The 23,583-nt window shown below is 45.0% G+C and overlaps 1 protein-coding gene across 17 annotated transcripts in view; it reads left to right on the forward strand.

The window, feature by feature from the left end:
• LOC140686240 (trafficking protein particle complex subunit 9-like) overlaps window positions 1–23,583 on the forward strand; it is a 164,423-nt gene that overhangs the window by 105,039 nt on the left and 35,801 nt on the right. For 3 of the 17 annotated variants that reach the window (XR_012059941.1, XR_012059932.1, XR_012059937.1), the window contains exon 1: window positions 5,670–5,898. The exons of 1 other annotated variant lie outside the window; for it this stretch is intronic. Coding sequence is in view for 1 of the 16 variants with exons in the window: in XM_072939959.1 (XP_072796060.1) it covers window positions 20,547–20,675 (129 nt within the window). In the remaining 15 variants the exon portion in view is untranslated. Of the gene's footprint in view, window positions 1–5,653; window positions 5,899–9,978; window positions 10,252–10,281; window positions 10,551–12,646; window positions 12,834–20,276; window positions 20,676–23,583 lie in introns of those variants that run through there. 13 more of the 17 variants (XR_012059943.1, XR_012059945.1, XR_012059947.1 and 10 more) reach the window with 6 other exon arrangements.

Here is a 23,583-nt window from a genome sequence, read left to right on the forward strand (position 1 = left end):
TCGAGTGAGACAAGCCCTGGGTTGTGTGGAGTCAGCATCCCTGTCCTGGACACGGCACGTGTAGAGCTGCGTGCTGGGTGAGGCAGCGCGGCCACGCAGGGAACGCGGATGCTGGGGTCTTAGGCTGTGCTCAAGCCCGGTGGGGCTTTCTCCTAAGGGCAGTGCACCATCATTGACAGATTTTAAGTAGGAGAATAGGCTGCTCTCGTAGTTCACATTTGTCTTGTAGAATGCTTGGAAAAGTTTAGAAGGCTTGGCAGGAGGTGATGTGCTGAGTCAGAGTAGGGTGGCTGCGAGGTGTAGCAGTGTTCAATTTTCAAGTTGTTTTCAGGCCCAGGTTTGTGGCTTAGTAGCCGTGTCAGTTTGAATGACACACACAAGGAATTGAAACAATTTATCTAATCAATTGAAGCAGTGATGTACCCAATTCCCAGGACTGTTGTGGAGATCCAGTGAGATACACTGTGCAGTGTGCAGCGTGGTCTCCAGCACAGAGTCAGTGCTGAGTGAGTGCCAGTGAGTATCTGGTAGGTCAGTTGAGGGTGGTGGTACTCTGTGACTGAGGATATCTGGTCCCTGAAGGAGGGGTCCATTCACATCTGTGAGTAATGGGCCTGAGTTGGGAGACGCAGGGAGACCTTACCCTCCGACCAGGAGCCCTGGGCAGGACGGCTATGGGAGGAGCACCGTGAAGTCAGCTCTTTGCAGGTTGAGTTGCGAGTGCCCTTGAGATATCTACGCAGAGTCACGAGCTTAAAGAGGAGGTCTGGGCCCAGGCTGTGCATTTTCCTAAAATCTCAACTCCTGAGGACACCGATGTATTGATCACTGAAAGTGAAGTCATACTTTAAAGGACAAATGAATAGTAGTATCATCACTGTCAACAAAGCTCACGTCTATTTATTCATCACTCACTTTGCTAATTGGGTACTTACAGAGCTCACTTCACCGTCCTCCCATGGGCTCCGGCTCCACAGAGAAGAGCTTGTGTGTCTCCTTCTTTTCCAGAAGAAGACACATTTAGCTTGTAGCCTTCTGTACCTCGCCAGAATTAGGATATTAGTTTGTTGGTTTAATTGTATTTTCTGTTGGCCATGTCCTGACAGGAGAGAAATTTTACCTCATGGTCATGTTTCAATTAGCTGTTACTGAGAATTGCTGATCTGATACATAGTGTATGTATTACATTAACTTTGTAGAGTAGTTATCATTTTTCTGTCTTTGCCCTTTAATTTTGTTTGCCCCTTCAGTGTTCTATCCTTTTTGGGGCCTTATTTTTTTTTAATTAAATAATGTCTGTTAGCAGTTAAGAAAACAAAAGCAAAGAAAAAATGCACATGAGAGCTAAATTTAGAAAATGTCTAGTGTGTTTTCTGTCTCGGCAATGGAGGGTTGTATAACCTCTTGGAAACCTTCATTAGACAAGTTTCTTAAAATGCTGATTGAGAAATAAAACCTTCCTTCCTCATCTTTCAAGCTGCACAACTCATTGTCAAGAAAGGGGAAATCCTCAGAAGCCAAGACAAACGAGAAAACAGGGATTCTGGGAGATAAGTGAGCGTTAGAATCCGTGGTGTGCTGGTTGGCTCCTGAACTGATTTTCAGTTGCCTTGACAGGAGGGCAGGAGTTTAGCCCCAGGCCTCTCACACTAGGAGTTGGATGGGTGATCATATAATGGGCCTTGCCCATCCTGAGAATCTTGGTTTACTAAAGGGTGAAAGAGGAAAAAGAAAATTCCTCAAGACAAGAAAGTAAGAAAAGTCAATTTTTTGGAAGAGGGGGAAAATAACAAATCCAAAGTAAGGATATAGTTTAAAGCTGTTCTGGCATGAGAGTGACCACAAACTCCTGGCAGAAAAGCACAGCTACTCCTTGATTGATAAGTTGTGTTTTGAATGAATCAGTGAACAGCTATTCTGAAAAAGGCCTCCAGAGTCTTGTGGATCAATATACTGGACAGCAAACACCTCTCTTCCAAGGTCTCATTCAAATAACCAGAAAGGTTTTAAAGGAAAGTAGCAATAATCTGAGTTCTATTTATTGACATTACTATATGCTAAGAATTCAGAGGTGACTATGGAGTTGTCTCCTCTTTTATGGACCTTACTTTCTCTTTGGGGAGACAAAATGACATAGTTGGGTATCTTGGTGGAGGGAGGTGTTAGTCTGTTGCAATTAGCCAGGAGAGGAGATTAAGAAAACAGTGAAAGATGGGTGAACTTTTTAGCTGAGGACAGTCTTGTTCACTTGGCTTTTAATTGCAGGCTCAATGAGCTGTCACTGGAGGGAATAGATCTTACGGAGGATGGGCTTAGCTCAGGCCTCTTTGGAATGGACAAGTGAACCTGGAGAAAGACAGTCAAATCTGTGCAGACATTAAAGTTCACTTGAACGTGTTCCATCCCTGAGCCAAAGATAGGACAAATATGGAGCACTTCTTGAGGGCAGAGGAGTGGTTTTTAAGGTTCTTCAAGAATGAATCCCAGGGAACCGAGATGGCCAGTTGTCAAATTGAGACTTTGTTCTTTGGACGTTGTACCCAGCAAGGGTATTGGCCTTTTATATGGTTCCATTTGTCTTTAATACATGTCTTTTGATGAGGACGTGGGCACAAGTGTTTGACACCTTGTCGAGGCGATTTTGGATACCTGCCTAGAAGCACGGGCACAGTTGCGGCTGCTTCATACATCTTGCAGCCCGTCCCTTTCCCCGGCTCCGTGATCACGGCAGAGTGGTTCCTTGTTGACCTGTCCGTTTCCTCTGTCACATCATAACCCATGAAAAGACCGGAGCATATTAACTTGGCTTTGTTAAAGTCAAAGGTACAGATCAAATATGGAGTCAGATTTGTTCTTTCCTATTTCAGTAGTGCCATGGAGAAGGCAGTTTGGGCAGCTTTTTGTAGTGTCCTGGAGGCTTTCTCTCTCAGCTTCTGGGCGCCTCTGTTGAAAACCCTTCATAGCTGTCTGGCCTGCTGGAAAAGCACTCTGCCTGTTTTACCCTGAAGATATGTTCTGTTTATAAACTGATCTCTACTCCTTGGAAAACAACTCAAGAAAAACTCAGTTGGTTTTTCACCAGCCATGGGCAGGGGTGAGATAAACCATGTTATTATTTCATAAAATAATATTAATAATAGTAGTATTAATAGTAGTAGTAGTAGTTGTAGTAGTAATAATAATAATAGTAATAATTATATTAAAAGAATTCTTAAAACACGACTGCACATTGGAGAGAGTCAATAAATGCTTTCTGGCTTAAATCAAAAGTGATGACTCAGTGATTCCATGGCTGCTGTATTTGCTATGCTAGTTACTCCTTTGTTCCATTACACAGTTTTTTTAACTGAAAAAGAAATACAAGCAGATGGTTAAAAAAAAAACTCAAACAGAGCACAAAAATACACAAGTGAAAGAAGTTTTCCCTCATCTTCTGTTCTTTCAGCCCTCTCTGGAGATGCCACTGTTTGCTATCCTTTGGGTGCTGTTCCAGATATGCTTTGCACATTCCCACCTATGTATGTAAATTCCTTTAAAATTTTAGTTATTTTTAACTTAAACGGATTTAAATCCTCAAGTGGCTTCTGGCCGGGTAATAGAACAGAACAAATCTGACTCCATATTAGATCTGTTCCTCTGAATTTAACCCTATGCTCTGTCTCCTAGGCTTCATCTTGCTTGTAATCAATGTCGCCTGGAGCCTGAAATATACAGGAGAGCCTATTCTGAAGCCTCTGACCTTTAAGGATATTTTAACACTTTTTCATTCATTTAAAGATAGCAAATTGCAGAATAGAAAATAACGTTTGTTTTGTTGGAGGTTTGCAGGGATCTGACCCACGCAGATAGCTGCAAGAAGAAAGGATTCTAACAAGAAGGAATTCCTACACTAAGAAGTTTGCACTAACCAAGCACATAGGAAAGGATCCTGAATTGTGACTTGGGGAGATGGTTTTCCAGGACATTAGTTTGCCATCTAGGTCTACAGAAACTTGCTATTCCATGCCCCAACATCTGGTCTCCCAACTTATTGTCCTGTCCTGCACTGAGGAGAAAGAATTTCGACTTGGTAACACTCCTATCTACCTAGAAAGCTGGGCACTGGAGCTGAGTGTTATGGAAACAGGCCAGCCAAGAAAAGCACCAATCGGGGTGTTGGTGTACTCAGAAGTATTATGCCGGTGGGCTCAGTGGGGCTCCTGCTCTGAAGTTCTGAGCACCTCCAAGACGTGCACATGAGGTTTTAAAGGCTTAATTACAAGTAAGGGGGGATTAGCCAATAAGGCTCAAAGAACAAAAAGCAAGGAATCAGTACACTGGAGCTTATCAATTTGTAGCAGATCACATTACTGACACTTGTTGAGCTTGGAATTACGAGTTAGGTTGTTAGCCCAATAAACTGACACTAAACTTCAGATATATGAGATAGCCCAGCAGAATTTAGATCATTAAACCGACACTTATCACACTTAGATTTGTGACTTAGCTTGTTAGCCCAGCTGGACTTTTCCTTCACATGAGGACAGCTCTCCCACACCCAGGGAACTACTGTGAGCCCTTGATGTTTCCACTAGGGTTGGGTATGGTTTACCCAGGAGGGATGGGGACTATGCACCAACACTCAGGCAGTCTGCTCTGTCTGGGGCTCTGATCTTGTACCATCCCGCTCCCCGCCAGCCCAACACCTGGGACAGTGGAGCTAAGGCAGTGATCCTGCCTGCCTGTTTCCCAGCGTGTAAAAGGGGATTATGTACCTTTCCAAGGTAGTTCTGAGCGACAACACCTGCGGGTGCTTGGTTCTCAGAGCAAGAGAAAACCCAGGTCCGCGTGGGGGCAATGGGTGTGATCCCCATAGTTTCTGCAGAAGCATCCCATGGAGGGCTGGATCAGGGAGGTAAAATTTGAGCTGCGGAACTTGAAGGGTTACAGAAGGGTACAGAGGCAGGTCTGCCGCCTAGGGGTGCCCCAGAGGTAAAGCTTTTTCTCTCCAACTCCGCTAAGACCCTCCCCTCTCCAGATCCCTCCCTACTCTATGCTCATCGTGTCCATCTGTATCTCTCCAATATTCCCGTCCTCTCCACCCGCTCCCATCTTCTCCCTCCCTCCCTCCCTGTCCCACCTTCTCTCACAGAACCCAGAGAGGATCACTGGCCCTCCTGCGCATGCGCAGTCAGTGCCAAGTGGTCCGCTGGTTGGAAGCTCTATATCCTAGCCGGGGATCGGGCCGAATGATTTCTCAACTCTGTCGCGCGGTAGGACTTTGGTTCCTGTCTGGGGCCGGGGCCTCTGGCTGTGGAAGTGCAAGGTGGGGGGCTCCCGGGAAAGTGGTCAGGCGGTTGCGGGAGGGCGGTCCGCCTGTCACAGTCCCCAAGGGCGCCAGGCAGCCCGTGTTCAGATGAATTGCTCAGGCCAGACCCCTCTACCCGCGCCACCTGCCCCGGCGCCCCGGCCACAGCTGCCAAGGGCCAGGTGTGCCCCTGCCACCTCTCACGCAGCCGGGATCCCCTCAGTCCGCGGCTGGCGTCCCCTTCCCCTCTCCCGCCCGCGAGTCCTCTCCTCCCTGGCTTCCTCTCCTTGGCCGCCGGCCCGTTCACGCCCCTGGGAGGGCTGTGTCCGGGCGGGCGGGGACTGCGGACCCGGACGGGGCGGGGGGCTGGGACTGGGGCTGGGGCTGACCTCCGAGCAGGGCTGCAGCCCGCGTCCCTCCCCTTTCCCTCCCCCCCGGGGCAGCCCTCCTCTCCCTTTCCCGCTCCCGGAGGACCAGCTCAGTGGCCTGGGCACTGCTCCCTGGGCTGAGAACCTCCGGCTGTAACGCCCTGCTTCTCCAGTTGGAGTCGGAAAAAGGGAGCCTCAGTGCTGAGCGAGCTTCTGTCTCCTCCCTCAGTTTTTCTGCTGCAGGTAAGTACTTTTAACACTTTCAGGTGTTATCATGGCTGTGCTTGTTGATGTCACGTGTTTTTATAGTGAGAGTGATTACAGTGGTGAAAGCAGGGCTTGGTTCTGTTAAAAATGAGCTGAAGGCATGAGGCTGTGACATCCTCCTTCCTTCCCTCTCCCAGGGTGAAAGGATTGATCCTCGATTTTCAAAAGATAGTTACAGTCCCTAACTAGCACAGCCCAGCTAGTGTGTGTTAAGAGGAACAGCACCACCAGAGGCCTTGGAGACCCAGGGATATTGCAGTCCTAAAGAGCTCCTGGCACAGTTTGGTTTGTTTTGGTTTTTTGTTTTTCTTAAATTGTGTGATAGACTAGTGGTATAAACAGAAAAATAATTGTCAAGAAATATTTCTTCATGTAACAGTGTTATTGTGATATAGTTCACACACCATGAATTCCATCCATTTAAATGGTACAATTCAGCAGCTTTTAGCATATTCACAGTTGTGCAACCATTATTATTCCAGAACGTTTTCATCACTTCAGAAAGACCAGTGGAAATGAATGACCTATCCACCCCTCCGAAGTGGTGGTTCTAAAGAAATTTCTTGGCTATTCCTGATCATAAATTAACTTGTTACATTCCAAGAAAAATCTGGTAGGAATTCTAATCAGAATTGCAATGAATCTGTCTATCAAAACTGGAAGAATTAATGTCTTTATGGCATAAACTTCTTCTACCCATGAATATATCTGGGACCCTATCTTTTCATCTGTCCAGTGACTGGCCCATGGGAAGTCCTCACTACTTGTTGTACTTGTGAATGATGAGATTCTATACATTGTTAGTTGCAACTGTAGCCTTTCACTGAAGAGAAAAGTAACCTCAGTGAAGCAAGTGACTCTCTGATGGTCAGAAAGAGTGACAGCCAGTGCTGGAGTGATCCAGTGGACTTGGTGCTTGCAACCAGAATTCTCCACCACATACAGTTAAGGGGATTAGAGTGTTCTTTTATTTTTTCTTAATGGCGTTGCTTTTATTTTTACTTATTTTTTTAAATTCTTTTTTATTTAAGTTTAGTCAATTTACAATGTTAGTTTCAGGTGTACAGAAGAGATTCAGTTATAAACATATGCATATGTATATATATGTTTTAGATTGTTTTTAGTATAACTCATTACAAGAAATTGAATATAGTTCCCTGTGTTATACAGCAGGTCCTTGTCATTTATTTTATATTTACTAATTTGTATCTGTTAATCCCCCCTTCCCTGCCTGCTAAACACAGTTTACTTTCTATGTTCATGAGTCCATTTATAGGAGCACCGTTTTTCCTAGTAATATATGCTCTTTGGCTGCTTTCAGTTTCAGTAATTTCATCTTATCTGTGGGTGCTTTTATTCTGGTGGCCTTTATGTGGTTTGCACACGTGGTAATAGAGATCTGTATTTGGGACAAATTCAGGCCTCTGTAGTCCCTGGTACAGAGTGCCCACTGAATTGATGCTTGAACTGGGAAAAAGGCACAGTAAATTTTGGAATTTCAACTATGGTTGAGAATTCCAGGGTTCTATAACCTGTTTAGACAACCTTAATATTGGCTGCACCCATACTGGGTAATTTGGTGGAAATTCATGGTATGGTGGTGTAGAGACAGGGAATTGTATGCTTCTTCTCTTTCTGTTTTATTACACTCATTCTCCTGGGCCTCCCAGATCCTCCCCCAGAAGGGCCCAGGGCTGGCTTGGTGCTGCGCTGAGGCAATATTTGTTAATAAGGCCCTTTCCTCATCTCTTCTGAGCCTCCGGTTCTTTCTCTGCACAATGAGGGCTTAGACTTGATAAGTACTTTTCAGTTTCTTTATAGCCATGTTTCCTTTGAGAAACAGAAAATGCAAATCTCTCCTCTCAGCCCAACCCTTTAGATTTTGATAAGTCCTCCAAGGAGTGACATAGCTCTTTGTGGAATATGAATGTGATTGTGATCCCAGGTGAAACAGAAAAGACTCTTCAGAGATTGATTGCAGGGAGAGGGCAGGAAAGGGGCAGTATGTCACACTTTCTAGTGTGAGCACTGGAGCAGGGGCTTGGATTTAAATATGGTGACTGACGTGGCCTCTCTCTAATCTTGTAGAATGTGATAAACTTCTCTACCTCAGTTTCTTGATGTGTCAAGTTGGGGTGATAATATTTTAAGGCTTTTGTGAAACATTATACACATAAGCCATTTGTGTCTCGGTAGAAACAAGACCTGCTAGGGATTCAGGGATTTGTTTAAAAAAAATCTTGTCCATAGCAGACTGTCTGTGTGTATTTTAAGTTCCTGGAGGGTGAGGGTGAGTCTGAAGCCCATTGTGGGACAGGTGGGCCATAGTTCTCTGTGCCCCAGTTTACCCCCTCCTCCCCAGTCCTCTTCCTCAGTCCAGGATGAAGTTCCCTTGTAGATTTTCTCAGAGGTCTTGTGGAAATAGCTTTTCATTTTATAGTTTCACCAAGAAGTTCTGCCGTCATGATCTCTTTGTTCAGGCTTTGAAGGGCTGCCATCATGATATCTGGTAAGAATTCTATGGAATTGGGAGTTTCTATTTAATGAAAAGGAGTAAAAATTACAAATAGAAAATTAGAACAAGGGTGGTTTCAGGGGCTCTTTGAAATGGACACCATTAGCTTTGTTAGCTTCAGGTGCTGTGGCCTGTTGCCACGAGGACCCATTCTCTTGCTCTGAAGTTGGAGGTACCAGTGGGTCCAGTGGGAATGATAACTGAGTGTATCTCATGGGCTGGGCATTGACCTATTTGTACTGTGTGTTCCTAATTTGAGACAGTGAGCTCACCTAACCTCAATAACCTCTTTAAAAATTAGACTTTTTATTTTGAGATGTAATGTTGATTCCCATGTGGTAGTAAGAGATTATATGGAGAGGGCTTATGGATCCTTTTGCCCAGTTTTCCTTCATGGTTCCATCTTGCAATGGTGAGGTACAATTCATTACTGACTCACTAACAATTTGAGGTTTGTGTTATTGCCCTCATTTCTATTCATGATTAAACTGGGGCTTAGAGAAGCACACAGGCCTACCCAGTTCACCCACTTTGTTAGTGCAGAGTCGGGTGAACGTGGGCTTGGGATTTCCAGGCAGTACCATTATGATGGTCTGTGGCAGGGAGCAGCATTCACTTGCTTGTTTATTCATTCATTCAACAAACATTTATTGAGTAAACTCTGTGGGTCATATGCTTTCTTTGGCTTATCTGATTATTCATCACTACTGAGAATCAGGCAATGTTTATATTTTTTAATCTGAGAAAATTAGCTCTGAGAGGTTATAACCCTCCGAAAGGAAGTATAGCTCATTAAGGAGGGATAGTACATTTGTACAGTCACCTCTTTTTATGCAGGTGGTACCCTAGACATTTTACATTTGCAAACATCCGTAATTCAGATATATTCTTGTAAGGCAAGGATTTTTTTTTAATTGAAGTATAGTCAAGTTTACAATGTTGTGTCAATTGCAAGGTGTTTTTTGACTTTTGAATTAAAAAATACTTTTTCAGGAGGGTAATTACGTGTATTTATTTGTTTCATTTTTTAAAATGAGTTACTGGGTTTTGAACCCAGGACCTCGTACATGGTAAAAATGTGCTGTACCACTGAACTGTATCCTCTTCCCCTAGGCAAGTTTTCTTATCCATTATTATGAAGCTTAGGGGATCAAATAATTTGGATACAAATCCAGATCTTTTAATCCTACTGTGGTCCTTTTCTTTATATTCTGCTGAAGGGGTTTGGGGAAAGCATTTTCTTTGTTCATTTTTTATTCAGCATTTTTGAGCAGTGACTTTGCATCAGGGCCTTGCTAGGTGCTTGGAAATAGAAAATAAGAAATGACCCTTCTCTGCAGAGGCAGGAAGCCTAGACCAAAAGCTGGGTAATATGATCCGAGATACATTAGCCATGTGCAGACTCTGAGGACAAACTGTACCCCCGGATTTGCTTTGGCTTCCCTTGCCTTCTGGCTGGTACACACCAGGTCACAGCAACCCAGATGGGCCCGTAGCACACAGCAGAGTATGTACCTCGATCTCCTCACCCCTCTCGGCAGGGCCAGCAACATGAGCATCCCTGACTACGTGCAGTGTGCTGAGGACCACCAGACTCGTCCCGTTGTGGTCCAACCAATGGAGATCATCTCAGAGGAGAATTTCTTTTGCATCTATCAGCTACTCACCTCGGTGTGCCATATCAGCCCATGCGGCTCCCAGTGGACATTCTGTATCCACTACAGGCACCACTATGTGCCCGAGAATGGGTGGAGCGTCTTCCAGACACACCGCAAAGTCGTGGGCCTTGTCACCATTACCAACTGTCTCTCTGCCAAGGCCTTGGAGAAGCTGCACGTGCAGAGGGGCTGTATGGCACCGCGCTTAATGACTCTCAGCTCTTTGTCTTTGTGCTGCATGGGGAGGTAGCCGAGCAGCCGTTCACCGACGTCTCCTTCAATCTACGAGGACTGCAGGGTGGTGGAGAAGAGGATCGAGGACTTCACTGAGTCACTCTTCATCTTGCTCAAGTCCAAGTGGCTGGATGGTGGCCACAAGAATTTTGGGGCAAGATTCCCCTCCTCTGCATCCTGTTTGAGAAGGAGGACTTCATGGGACTGGACACAGACAGCAGGTAAGTTTACCTGGAGGCCAGCCCACCCTGGCTTTGTGCCGGATTGCTTCCCTACATCCAGAAAGGGATCAGCAAGGAAGAAGTCTGTCTTGTAGCCAAGGGGGGAGGGAGGTGCAGCCCGCTGGTTTACAGACATTTCAAAGTGAATCCGCCTTTGTTTCAGAGAGATCCTTTTAGGGTTAGTGTGGACACTTACTCCCGCTTTACAGCCAGGACCATGGTGGGAACCCTGGAGTTGCTGTCCAATAAATTAGCCAAAGCCACTGATGCTAGGAGCACTGGGGAGGAGGCTGGACTGAGCTGAGATATGCTGTAGGTCAAATGCACATCAGACGCTGAGGCTTGTCTAGCAAATGTATATAAACTATCTCTTTACTTCCTACATTGATTACATGTCAAAATGATAGTATTTTACATACAGTTGATTAAGTAAGATCTGTTCTTAAAATCAGTTTCTAGTATTTGTTTTTTGTTTGTTGGTTTGTTTTTTTGTTTACTATTTTATACGTGGTAACTGGGAAACTTTCTTTACATGGCTCTCATTTCATTTCTGTTGGGCAGCCTGTCCTGGGACAGTCTCATTCCTTTGCTTTTGGATGAGATGCTTAACCCCGAGAGGCGGAACGGGGCACTGGTTGAGCTGGGGCTGGAGCCGGTGTCTTCTGCCTCTCAGGCCCAGCACCTGTTCGGCTCAGGCCCTCTCTTCTTGCCCGACAGCCACCATGCCAAGTTAGGACATCAGAAACACCGCCAGGGACTCCCGAATGAACTCCTTATGCAGGGAAAGGCGTATCACGGTGTATGGGACAGAGCAGGGAAATGTTCATTCTCAGTTTGTCCCTGTGATTAAGTCAAAGTCCCCACTTTGCCTCGGAAGTACAGACGAGCTCTTTTGGGCTGCCTACCCCCCCACCTTCTGCTCTGTTTCCCGGTGTATCTATCGTGCTGTCCCTCGGGCAGAAGAGGGTGAGATGTCTTTGCCGAGAAGTGGTCCCCCTTTGCTGGGGAGAGTAAGGGAAGCTGTGTCCCCCCGTCCTATGGCCTCTGTCCTTGTGTCTGGAGAGGGCTCATGGTGGTCCCACAGGTGACGGTCCGAGAACCTGGCACATGCTGCTGGGCCCGCCGTGAAGGCAGTGCTCTGTGATTCTTGAACTTACCTAAGATCAGATCCTACTTTCTGGTTGTTGGTAAGTTGGAGGAGAAGATGCTAGAGAATTGATAAAAAGAATATCTAGACCAGCCCTGTGAGTGAGAAGAGAAGTGGACCCGAGTCCCACCTGCGAGAGCCCACCTAGCGGTCTCTGGATGAATTTTCTGTTCCTCCCAGATATACCTGTATGGCTTAAGGAAGGGGAGAGGCTTGTCGTGGCCATGATCTGTGCTTGTCCTCACAGGGCCCTGTGATCTACATGCCCGCACTCCCCTTCTGCTTCTTGGGGATGTGCTGGTATGTTTAGGAGCCTGGGCACTGCTGAGGGCATAGCTCCCAGCACCGTGCTACACCGAGTCTGGCTCTGTTCACCTCACCTGTCAACACCTGCTGAGGCCCCAGGCATTAGTCAAGGTAGGTGCATCGTTGCAACGTAAGCAGGGACCACCTTCTCCCCCTGGACAGACTGGTGAGTGAGCAGTTGAAGCCTTGAGCCCTGCCCCAGCCCCCACGCCAGTGCCTCCTCTTTTGTCATAGGAGTCACTGGTGACATTTTTACTCAACAAATGCTTGTCTCTGAGTCTGCAGAGCCACCAAAGAATGCCAGCTTGTTTTTGTCTTTTGAAGTCTGCCCTTGGGACTTGGCGGAGTAGCCGAATGTGTACTTAGCCCACAGTGTTTGACACTGTCACCATTGATTACCCAGAACCTCATGTACCAGGCATGGCTCCCGGCATCAAAATACAGCAGCGCATTAAATCTCCCTCCTTGTGGGTCTGTCTGTCCTGGTACCATAAGAGCTCAGCCAGCTTCTGAACGTCAGTGAGATAACGCGGCCAGTGAGCTCAGGTCAAGCACATTCTCCTCCAGTCACTTTTACCACATTGTTGCTTTTAGTATTCCACAGCCATTAGTTTTTTAAACAATGCTTTGGTGAAGGAGCAGAGCCTAATTCTCTCCTGCTACTCTTGGTGGAAGTGAGTAAAACGGTCCAGAATGAAATGCGACCACAATTTGTAGCTCAAAATCTGCCTAGACGCTTGTAGGTGGAATTTGGGTTAGGGGCGCTGACCACGTTGGGGTCGTCCGGCAGCACCGCTCCCCTCAGGCCCCTGCTTTCCCTGGAGCAAGAGGTGAGGGTGGGTTTCACCATCCCCGCGTCCCTGGCCTCACACACTCACGTAAATTCTTGTACATGCTGTCAAAATCATTTTTGTTCTTGTGTGTTTCTAATTTTCTCGTCTTCATCTTTTCCTTTTTCTTTATTCCTTTTTCACTTGTACTGCCCAGTGAGCATGTTGTTGCATCTGAAAATGTGGGCTGTGCACATCCTGCATTGGAAATAGCCAGATTGCCACCCGTGCTGTCTCAATCATTTTAAAAAGCAAAAACTTAACAGCTGTCTTGATCCATGTATTATCCTCGTCATTTTGTATTTTCTTAATTTTTGGAATATTTACTTTGTTTGCACATTACCCACTGGTTTTTGATACCTGTTAAAATCCTTGCTTTGAGGAACCTGTTTGGTCCTCTTTTTATTTGGTGACAAATGCGCCCTTATTAAATTTGTTTCATTGTTTTGAAGAAGTGAGATGCGAATTGATTTAGGCGGCTGCTGAGGGATTCTTTTCATGGAGTATTTAAACTTGTAAAGTCAAATTCTGCGGCAACTTGCACGATTCCTGCTTTTATACAAACGTGCTCGGCACGAGGTTCCTGGCTGTCGCTGTGTGACGTGCGTGACGGCGCTTCCTGGCCGGTGGTCACTGGTGAGGAAGTGGCCGGCTCGGGGGTGAGCATCTGCAGGGGACGCTGTTGGAGGAAGCAGTCACCGTTTGGTTCTTTAATTTTTTTTTTTTGCATTCAACTTCCCCGTGCCATTTACTTTACTTTGCCTTCATAAAGGGGCCGAATTGGGTCTAAAATCCATGCCACTATTTTGTTCCCTTTACGAGGCTGGTTTTTCTGAGTATCAGGACAACATGGACTTCTCCTAAGTAGCTGGCTCACCTGGATCTGTTGGACACAGGGACAGCTAAAAGGGCCATAGCTTCCTCTCTGCTTCAGCCAGTGGGCATTCAAAGCTGGGTCTGTGGTTTGCCTCAGCAGCCGTGCAGACCTTCCTACCCAGGGATTTACTTTTAACCCATGTTGGTAGTAAATAGCTGAATCCGTTTCTGTTGCAGCTGACGTTCACCACTGACGGCCGTGTCATTAGTTTGTGGTAGTCAGTCTCCAACACCCCAGACAACCATGAAGGAAGATGATTTGGCCGACCTAGGACCTTGGATTCTCACCCTCACCATGGTTCATCTCACCCGGTGGAAGGGTGTGGCCACCACCATCATGCTGACCATGAGGCCTTGTTTCTCCTTTCATGCTCTGGTCCAAATGTGGACACTTCATTTTTCACTGAATTTGTCTCACTTGAGACAGGCCAGAATATCTGAATGAGTCCATCACATTCTGGGTGGGGAACAGAACAGAAGTAAGTGTCGCAAGTAGATGGAGTCTAGGCTGTCCGGGTTGGCAATTGCAGGCTGGGATCTGTGATGGCCGGGCTGTACCCTGGACACAGGCCTTTCCCGTGGCTCCCATGAGCCCAGGAGTTGGAGTGAGAACAGCCTTGCCTTGGTTCCCACATCCTCATCTGCTCACTTTCAAGTGTGTCTGCTAATTAGGAGCTCCCCCAGACCTCGGGCCCTTCAAAGCTCAGACCACGGGAGAACCTTGAGTCCCTTCTCCTGGGCCTCCTGTGTGAGAATCCAGTGCCTTCTGAGGTGTCCAGTGGCAGGAGATGCCTCCCCCGCCGGGGAGCACCCTACGGAGGACTGTTATTCAGTGCACCATGCTGTGAGCTTGTGGGGTTCCGACCATGGTCCCTGCAGAACCACACTTGAGATGGACTTATTGTCATAAATAACAGGACTGATTGCAGGGCAGGGCCGGGGGGAGGGAAGAGTGGAAATTGAATGTGACCTCAGACAACTAGGTGGGTGCTGGGGCTGTTACTAAAATGGGGAGTCTGGGAGATACCTGCCAGGAATCGAATTCCAGAGTAAATGGTGGACATGAGGCATTTTTAAGATGCCATTTTTCATCCAAGTTAGGACTTCAAAGAGGCACTCGGTTCGATGAGCCTGGGGCTCAAGTGAAGGAGCCGGACTAGAGATACACGTTGGGAGTCGTCATTCTTAGCTGGTGTTCACAGCCTTGCATGTGAATTAGATCTTCTCGAGGGCTGCAGACTGAGGCTGAGGGGTGGCAGGGCTGTGCCTGGGTTGGAGGAAAGCCCAGACCATGCAGCTTTGGTGTGTCAGTTAGCTGCATTTGCCATTTTCAGAGCAATGCTATTTATCCTTAAGGGGCCAGGGGGTGGGCAGGGCCAACCAGGAAGAAATCTGCAGGGAGGGTCATGGCCACATGTGCGTCTTGGGAAGGTGCAGAGGCTGCAGGGTCTGGGAGGGTAGAGTCCTCAGAAGCTGAAGTTGGAGTGGGGAGTGGGGAGAATGTAGTCACAGTCACCTGTGAGGGAGGGAGGGAGGCCTAGGGAGTCCCCACCTTACCGGACTCTCTTTCCCATGAACAGAAGGCAGTCAGACAGAGGATCTGAGGTGAGAAGGGATGGGCAAAGGGAGGGGAGCGAACCTGGAGAAAGGTGCTTGGAACGTTCTGGAGTAGTCTCCCTGAAAAATAGAGTTAAATATACCCAGACTCTTAAGAACATTGTTAGTGACTTGGGAGGAGGCAGTTGTTTTTCTGGCCTCCTAAGGGTAAGGCATGTATCCAGGGATACACAGAAGATACAGGCAGTCTGTTCCGGGGGCTTGATCGTTACCGGGGGAACAGTGCAAGTTTAAAGGGGCAGAAGGGCAGCGGAGGGAAACTAGCCAGGCCCCGTGTCAGGTACCAGTCGGCCGCCCTACTTGTGTGTTGCATTCACATCCATGCCTCCCAGGTGGGCAGTGGCAGCCCCCTTTTGCAGATTGGGAAGCCTTCTCAGAGGGGTTAAGGAATTGGTCTGTTTAGCGGCTAGTAAATGCTGTAGCAGGATTCAAGCAGGGCCTTGTCAGACTTCAAGGTCATGTTCTCTCTACTGTTTCCAGTACTTCCCTGTTATACCTGGAATGGTGAAGTGGGTCAGTTTTGGAGCCTTTCAGAAAAAGTATGATTTAAGTGCCTCAGGACTGTTTCACAAAGCTCAGCGTTCTTTGATGATTCTGAAGCACGCAGTGCTTTTCGCCCCACAGAGGTAACGTCTAACTCCTTTGAAGATGCCGTGGTTGCAAATGATGTACAGGTGCAAAACCAGACTCTGCAGCTTCTGAACGGAAACTCTCCAGTTCTCCCTTGGTCAGGTTTCTTCCACGGGATGTGACTGTGCTGCAGCGTAAACCTGAGCTTTCCGTATGGAGTGAGTGTTTAATATCCAAAGTTAGCATCAAATGGTCAGATGAAGAAAACCGACGTTGACAATTTATTTTTGGGTTCCATTAGTCAAGATATACTATCAATTAATGACCCATATAGCAAATGAAATTCAGTATAGGACATTGCATTTCTTGCTTTCTATTTAGAGTTCTCTTACAGAATAAGGTTGCCTGCTTTGGAACATCAGCTTCACCACCACGGCACCTATCAGTGTGTTGGTGTGATTGCATTTACAGAGTGAATCTAATCTGGGCTTCCTAAGCCCCAAACACTCCTGTGCAAAATCACGGGCTGTAGCCATCTGTTAGTCACGCAAATACTTCTAAAATTATATGATTCCAGAAAAGAAAGAAGAGAGAGAGAGAGATTGCCTTTATCAAATTTCCTTTCAGTTCTAACTGCAAACTGTTGTTGAGCAGCTCTTGTTTCCTTTGGATATGAATATATACATTTCTTTGCATGTAACCTAGGTTTTGGACTAGAACACCAAGTTCTTGCTGTCCCCAAGCCACAAAAATAGTAGCCAAATTGGACCCGTGTGAAATAGTTTATACTTTTTTCTGAGAAAGTATCCTTGAATTTGGGACTTGGGCTGTGATTTTTGCTTTTTGATTCCCCCACCCGTCTTGTAATCTCTCACTCCTTCCCACGTGGCCCCCAAGGGTTCGTGGTCTTATTAGGAGCAGGCACCCAGTTGGTCTCCATATATTGCCGCTATAGATAGAGCCCAGACAAGACTTAAGGACATTATCAGAGAGGACTTCCTGGAAGAAATGGGCTCTAAATTCAGTTGTGAGGACAGAGTAAGAGTCAGCCAGGAGAAGGAGTCAAGAATGTGGCTCAGGTCGCAGGTGCAGCCCGGGCAGAGGCCTGGAGGCTTTTGGCGTGGGGACCCGGGGAGAGTGCCCTGTGCAGTCCAGGGTGGAGGGAGCCCCTGCTCAGGAGGACACTGGAGACAGTCCGTGGTGTAGGGCTTTGGAAGAAGTTGAGTTTTACTAGAACTGACACAGTAGGCAGTGAAGGGTGTCAACAGAAAGTGACCCTCAGGAAAGGTACTTCAGGTTTTGCTTCTGATATTCTACAGACAGAAGGATCGGGATGGGCGAGAGCAGGTATGTCTGTCCCTTTGAGATCCAACCCGTCATTCATTTATTCATAACACGTGCACTTCTGTGAGTATAGGGGAGAGAGGGTGTAGCCACGATAATAAGCAAAATGTATTTGCTTCTTGAGAGCTTAGCATTGTCAGAAGTTGACTTAGCCTAGAAAGCTCTAGGAAGAGAGGAACAAATTGTGGAGGTTGGAGGGAGGGAAGGCTTCCTTGGGAAACAGTCAAAATGAGCCTGGAGGCAAGTGAGAGGTAGGAGCATGTCAGGGGACCCCTGAGGTCACTGGGAACCTGTGTACTGAGGTGAGGCTGGGCAAGCAGGGTCTGGGGTGGGGCTAGAACTCTAACAGGGAGCCTCTGAAGCATTCGAAGTGGGGTTGATGTAATCAAATTTGTGATTTGGGAAGGCTGCCGTGGCTCTGTGTGTGTAGCGGGGATGAGGGGGTGGGTGCCACCAACTGGGGGATCATAAGAATACCATTCACAGGCTGGAATATGGGCATCGGGGCTACTTGGGGACGGCAGGGGCAGTGTGGATGCCGGCTTTCTTTATGGGGGGCTTGTTAGCGGGGCCGCCCTTGAGGCACCTTGTGGCTGTAAGAAAACTGATGGAGGCTGCCAGGTGGACTTTCGTCTTCTCTCTTTCCCTTCCTTGTTTGATGATCTTAGCTCAGCCAACATTTGGAACAAAAGAGCTAATTTCCAGGGTTGCCCAGGACTTTGTTGAGCTCGTTCGAGTGAGATCTGATTGGATTTAGGTTTGTGTTCAGATCTGGATGTTCACTTAGCTAGAAACGTCCTGTCATTTCGATTTCCATAGGGGTTTTTATTCTTGATAAAGATTGCTTTCTTGGTGAGAGGAAATTTAAAACAGCTGTTGTCTTTTTCAAAAAATCCTCTTTTAAGAATTTTAATATTCAAAAGAATACGAATATATAAAATATTTAAGGAAGTCTTTGGTGTGGTTTCTTTGCTTTCTGAGCTAATGTGAAGTTAGAGCCTTTGCATTACTTAATAGCACATCCTTGTCAGTATTTAAAGAGCTGTTAGTGAGCGCCCCAGGTCCCACCTCTCAAAGAATCGTTAAAGTTTGCTCTGAAATAGTGAGGTCATAAAGGTCTTGTTTTCAGAAATCAAATGGTTTATAATACACAGCATAACTCCATTTATAAAATAATAATAAGTTCAAAACTAAGAAAGTGGAGGATAAATGATTTTTTTAAAGCCTAAACATAAATTTTCTTGTGCTAATGTTGCAAGTGGAAATTTTGAAAAGAAAAATCCTACTGCAATATCATCTATTTGGAATACATATATGAGTTTCACGTTTGAAAAGTATCTGCGCAGTGGTTTTCGAAGTCAGGAGCATTCCTGCTCAGATACTGGCAGTGATGGTTGCTGGTTTTCAATGGGAGAGCCTAAATTTGCCTTCTTAGCTTTTTGGTTTTTTTATAGTGAGAGGGTTGAGTAGTGCTTTGCCAGCATGATTTTGGGGCAATTTGAGGGCAGATGTCGTGTGCCAGCAGTGAGAAATTTCCATGCATTTTATTTTCTGGACATCACCAGGGCACATGTGGGGTTTGTGCCTGCAGGCTGGAATGCTGCAGGACTCCCTGATCATTCACCTTTATGTCCTGGAGCTGCTCCGTTCAGTGAATGATTTTCTGTGGCTTGGAGATAATGTGGTCTGATGGAGATGATCAGATGTGCAGTTAAAATGCTATTACTTGAAATAAGAGTAACCTAGAAACATTTCTCTAAAAATACAGGATGAGGGAGGAGGATTGGCTGAGCTGCTTGCAGTGGGGAGTCTTAGTTGACTCCCTCACCGTGACTCCTGCCAATATCCACCCCAGCCCTGCACGGTAGTCCTGCCGAAGCAAGCAAGCACTTTGCTCAGAAACAGACTGAATTTCCTTGTGCCTCTCTTTGTTGGATTTTTTTGAAAGCACATTTTGCCCTTTGCTTCAATGCCATCCATGCTAGTCACCTCTTACACTCATTTTTCTGGCCTCGTCCATAAATACCTGCTGAATGGATGAACAGAATGTAGTATCTCCATATAGTGGAACATTATTCACACGTAAGAGTGAATAAAAAAGACAAAAAAGAAGAGGAAAATGAAAAATGCCACCTGTTTTGGGAAGTCCACTTTGACTGTTCAACCCACACTTTTCCCTTTGAAACCCAATCACTTATGCTCCACTCTGCTCTTTTTGATAGTACTTACCACCTTCTAATAATCTTTAACGTTTTCAAAAAAAAAAAAAAAGAAAGAGATGCTGATACCACTTCAAAATGTACAAGACTTGATAACAGCATGTTAATTGAAAGGAAGCAGACACAAATGCCCACATATTGTTGATTTCAGTGATATGAAAAGCCCAGAATAGGCACATGCAGAGGCAGAGAGCAGGTGATGGTTGGAAGGAGCTGGTTGGAGGGGGATTAGGGAGTGACTGCTAGTGACAGGGGGATTCTTTTGGGGTGATGAAGTGTTCTGGAAATAGAAGGTGATGAGGGCTGCACAACCGTGAGTGTGCAGAAGACTGCTGAGCACTGTCTCTGGGAGTGCCTGTTGTCGGGGCATCTTTATTTTTTTCTCATCCTGCAATGTGAAGAATCATCTTCTGCTCTGGCCATTCTACTCCTGTGAGTGGTGCGGGTCAGAGACTTTGTAGAGTCATGTTTCTTTTTTCCCCCTGGCTGAGTGTAGGCAAAAAAGATTTAAGCCTGAGAAAGTGCTCCATCTGCAGAAATGTCTTTTAGATTTGCATGGTGTAAAAATCTTGAGATCTTTTAATCATTGAGGCCAGTCTGTGGGGGGAAATACCCCGTGAAGCCTGGGTGAGCCGGGGAAGAGCCGCGCTTCTCTCCCAGACACGGGTGGGGATTGCACCCCCGTTCAGGCAGTGAAGGGCCCAGACCCGTGAGCAGAGTTGACAATCGTGAATATTTACGTGTATCTGCTGCTTCATCTTGGATATTAATTTCAAGCTGAGTCAGTTTGTGGCGGCAGCCTCATCCTACATCAGGAATTTATAGTATCTGCTCTTTGAGGTGAAGACCTGACAGACTTGATTATTTAACAGTCTGCCTTGAATTGATATCTCAGATTCCTTTGTCAAAAGCAAACAGCAGAAATACAGAATTCCTTTAATGCCAATGTGACCTGGAACGAGTTTAGTCTCTGTGCCTCAGTGGCCTTATCTGTGAGTGGGAAAGATGATAACAGTGCTTCCCTCAGAGGAGCTGGTGAGGGGAGAGTCAGAAGCACAAATGGAGGACTTACAAAAGATGCTCTTGAATGACCGAATTTAGTGCTCTCAGCCTGGTGAGGCCTGAGGGGCAGAGATGTCAGAACAGAGCAGTCCTAGCCGGAGCTCGATCCGTGATGGAAGCTGTTATGATCAGTATCACCACTGTGCGTTATCAGGTAATTTTAAGACTTGGTAATATGAATTCTTGAATAATGTTAAAGGACTAGACATCTCAGATCCAGTTTACATAGTCCTCAAGATTTCTTCTGAGAAATGGATGGTTTCTTCCCCATCTTAAATCTGAGATGAGTCTCTAAAAAAATTCTGTATTCCTCCATCTTTTTGCTTTAATTTTCCATTTCCTAAAAAACCATGTTTTTAAATGGAGTTAATGGGGACTGAACTGAGTGCCTCATGCATGTTAAGCACTTACTCTCCCAAATGAGGTATAATCTCCTCCGTGATTTTTGTTAAAATTTACTTTCTTAGTTTACAGAGGTAAGAGGCCTCTAATTCTTTTTCTGGAGACTTGTCCATGAACCTGTAAATCTATAATTAATGGACAAAATTTGGTTTATTAAAAAATCATTAGAATATTCTACAATTCATCCAAAAAGAAATGCTCATTGACTTAAAATGTTTCTCCTTTAAGGGGATTTCTCCTGTTTGGTCTAGCTTAATTTGTTAACAGCCATCCTCATCATCATAATGACCAAACTCACTGTGAGTGGACACCTACCTAAGGCTAAAATGTTTTCCTCATGTTTTAATTCATAGCAGGTGTTTGATTGTAGGTATCAGTGTCTCCTTTTTTGCAGCTGAGGGATTGAGAGATGGAGCAGCTTGTCCCAAATTACACGCAGCAGGCTGTGGCTAGCTCAGTGCTGGAACCCAGGCTGCACAGAATGCATTCTTAATTGCTCCTCTTATCAGCCTCCCGTTAAGTGGTTACCCGAACACCTGTGACTCCATAAACGGCCGAGTTTAGTGATCTCAGACTGATGAGGCCTTGAAAGGAGAGACACCATTGAGAAGTTGAGACAGAGTGGCAGAAATTAAAATTGTTCATTTTCACAAATTTTTGATTCTCAGGTAATTACATAAAAAGTTATTTTTTTTATTTTAGTGCTCTGTAAGCACTAAAAACAAAACATTAAAAATATTTATAGTGCAAAAGAGAAGTGAGCTCTTAAAGTCCAACCACTGCTAATGATGTTGCTTGTTTTTCTCTTGTGGCCCTTTTTGACAGAAATACTTACAAAGACTGAATTGGTTTTATGTAGTTTTAATATGGAAGAAAAGATTGTCAGTGAATATTGTAAGAAAAGTCTTTACTCTTTTCTTTCCTGTTGATGAATATGTACTTTATTTTCATGGCTTAAGTACATTTCCTCATTTGTGAAATTTGAGTAATATCGTTTAATTTGTCTGACTGTGAGAGGTAGATGCCTTGTATACAAAGAACCCAAGAGGTGCTTAATAAAAGTGTGCTGTCACAATGACAGATATTTTAGAAGGATCAACTCTGAATACTAAAGAGTGTCGCTTATTTCTGATACATATTCAATATATATTTGTATGATATATTTGAATATGGTTTAAAGTAACAAGGATTCATTTTTTTTTTTGGTGTAGTATGAAGTTTTAATGAAATCTGTATCATTCTAGTGAGACAGGGACTAGTTAAATTGCCTTAATCAGATGACCTTGAAGATTATTTACACAGAATATGTATTGTTACAAATCAGAATTTATGTTGCCGTGTAACCATCCACTCAGACATTTAAATTCGTGGGATTCTGACCAGATCCGTTAAGTTTAGTAAAATCCATATTGATCATTTTCAGGGAATAAGCTCCTCTATTTTGTGATTAAAGAAAATTTTGATTTTTTTCTACATTCTTAACAGGTTTAAAATATCAAAACATTGATTTGACATGTCACTTTTTTAATAGAGAGAATAAAGCTCATGCTGTTTTATTATGTAATTAAATGTTTTTGTATGGCAACAAAATTGTATGATATCCTGGCTCTTTTAGTATTTTGCAAGATACTTAGATAACCTACTGTTGGAAAAATACAAACGTGAATTTTATGAATATAGGCCTAGTACAGATCTGTTGGTTTTTGCTACAGTGCAAGACATGAGGCATAGGAGAACTTTGCTGCTGATTGCCAGGAGGACAGATCCCATGTCTCAGTTTCCCCTCCTGTAAAATGAAGTGGCTGAACTGGATTCTTTCCTCTTCTAAGATGAGTTTCCATGAGCCTATATCTTCTGTTTATATTCAGGAGTATTAGCAATATCAGATTAAATACTGAATATCCCTCCTTTCCCCCGAATCAAAGTGCAGCATGTGCTATATAAGTTTTATTTATCTGATTCTCGTTACTGATCCTACAGGCAATTTTTGTGTTGCATCTTTCCTGGTAACCTGGAAGGTCATTTTACCCATAGGTGGCACTGTTGCACCTTCTTACAGTCTTAACTTTCCTGTTTGTAAAAGGAGGCTTAAACAACGTTATTTTATTTTGATTACTTTACTTAATGCTTCAGAATAGCCCAATGTCCTTTATGTCTGTCTAACTGGAAAAGTTATTCTGCTTATATCTTAGATTTATTCTGTCATCTCACTGTGAACATTTCAGACTTGCTGTGCAAGCAATGGGAAAACCGGGCTTTTCTTCTAGTGTTAGAAACCAGTGAGCCGGGATTTTATAAAACAGCTAGAAGCGGCATCTGGACGACCTTAAAGGTGAAAAGTGTATTGAGTTCCCTGAGTTTTGACCCCGCCGCTGTGTGTTAATTGGTGGTAGGAAATTTGGTACATATACGAAGGGGTGTAGTTTTTGATATGGTTTGCCTGCACGCGCTGCCACTGAGCCACTTGAGCCTGAGTCAGTTCGTTTTGAGTTTTTCCCTCGTCTATGAGATGGGGACATTCGTATCTGATTTGTAGAATTGTGAGAATTAGAAATTATGTGCAGTGTTTACCACAGTGAGTATGTCAAGAGGGCTCTTAAACTTTAGCTGCTGTTTTGTGTGAAGCCATCATTTGAGAGTCTTTGGCAATTACTAAGAAA

This window comes from Vicugna pacos, chromosome 16 (genome assembly GCF_048564905.1).
Source record: "Vicugna pacos chromosome 16, VicPac4, whole genome shotgun sequence".
NCBI classification, from domain to species: Eukaryota; Metazoa; Chordata; class Mammalia; order Artiodactyla; family Camelidae; genus Vicugna; species Vicugna pacos.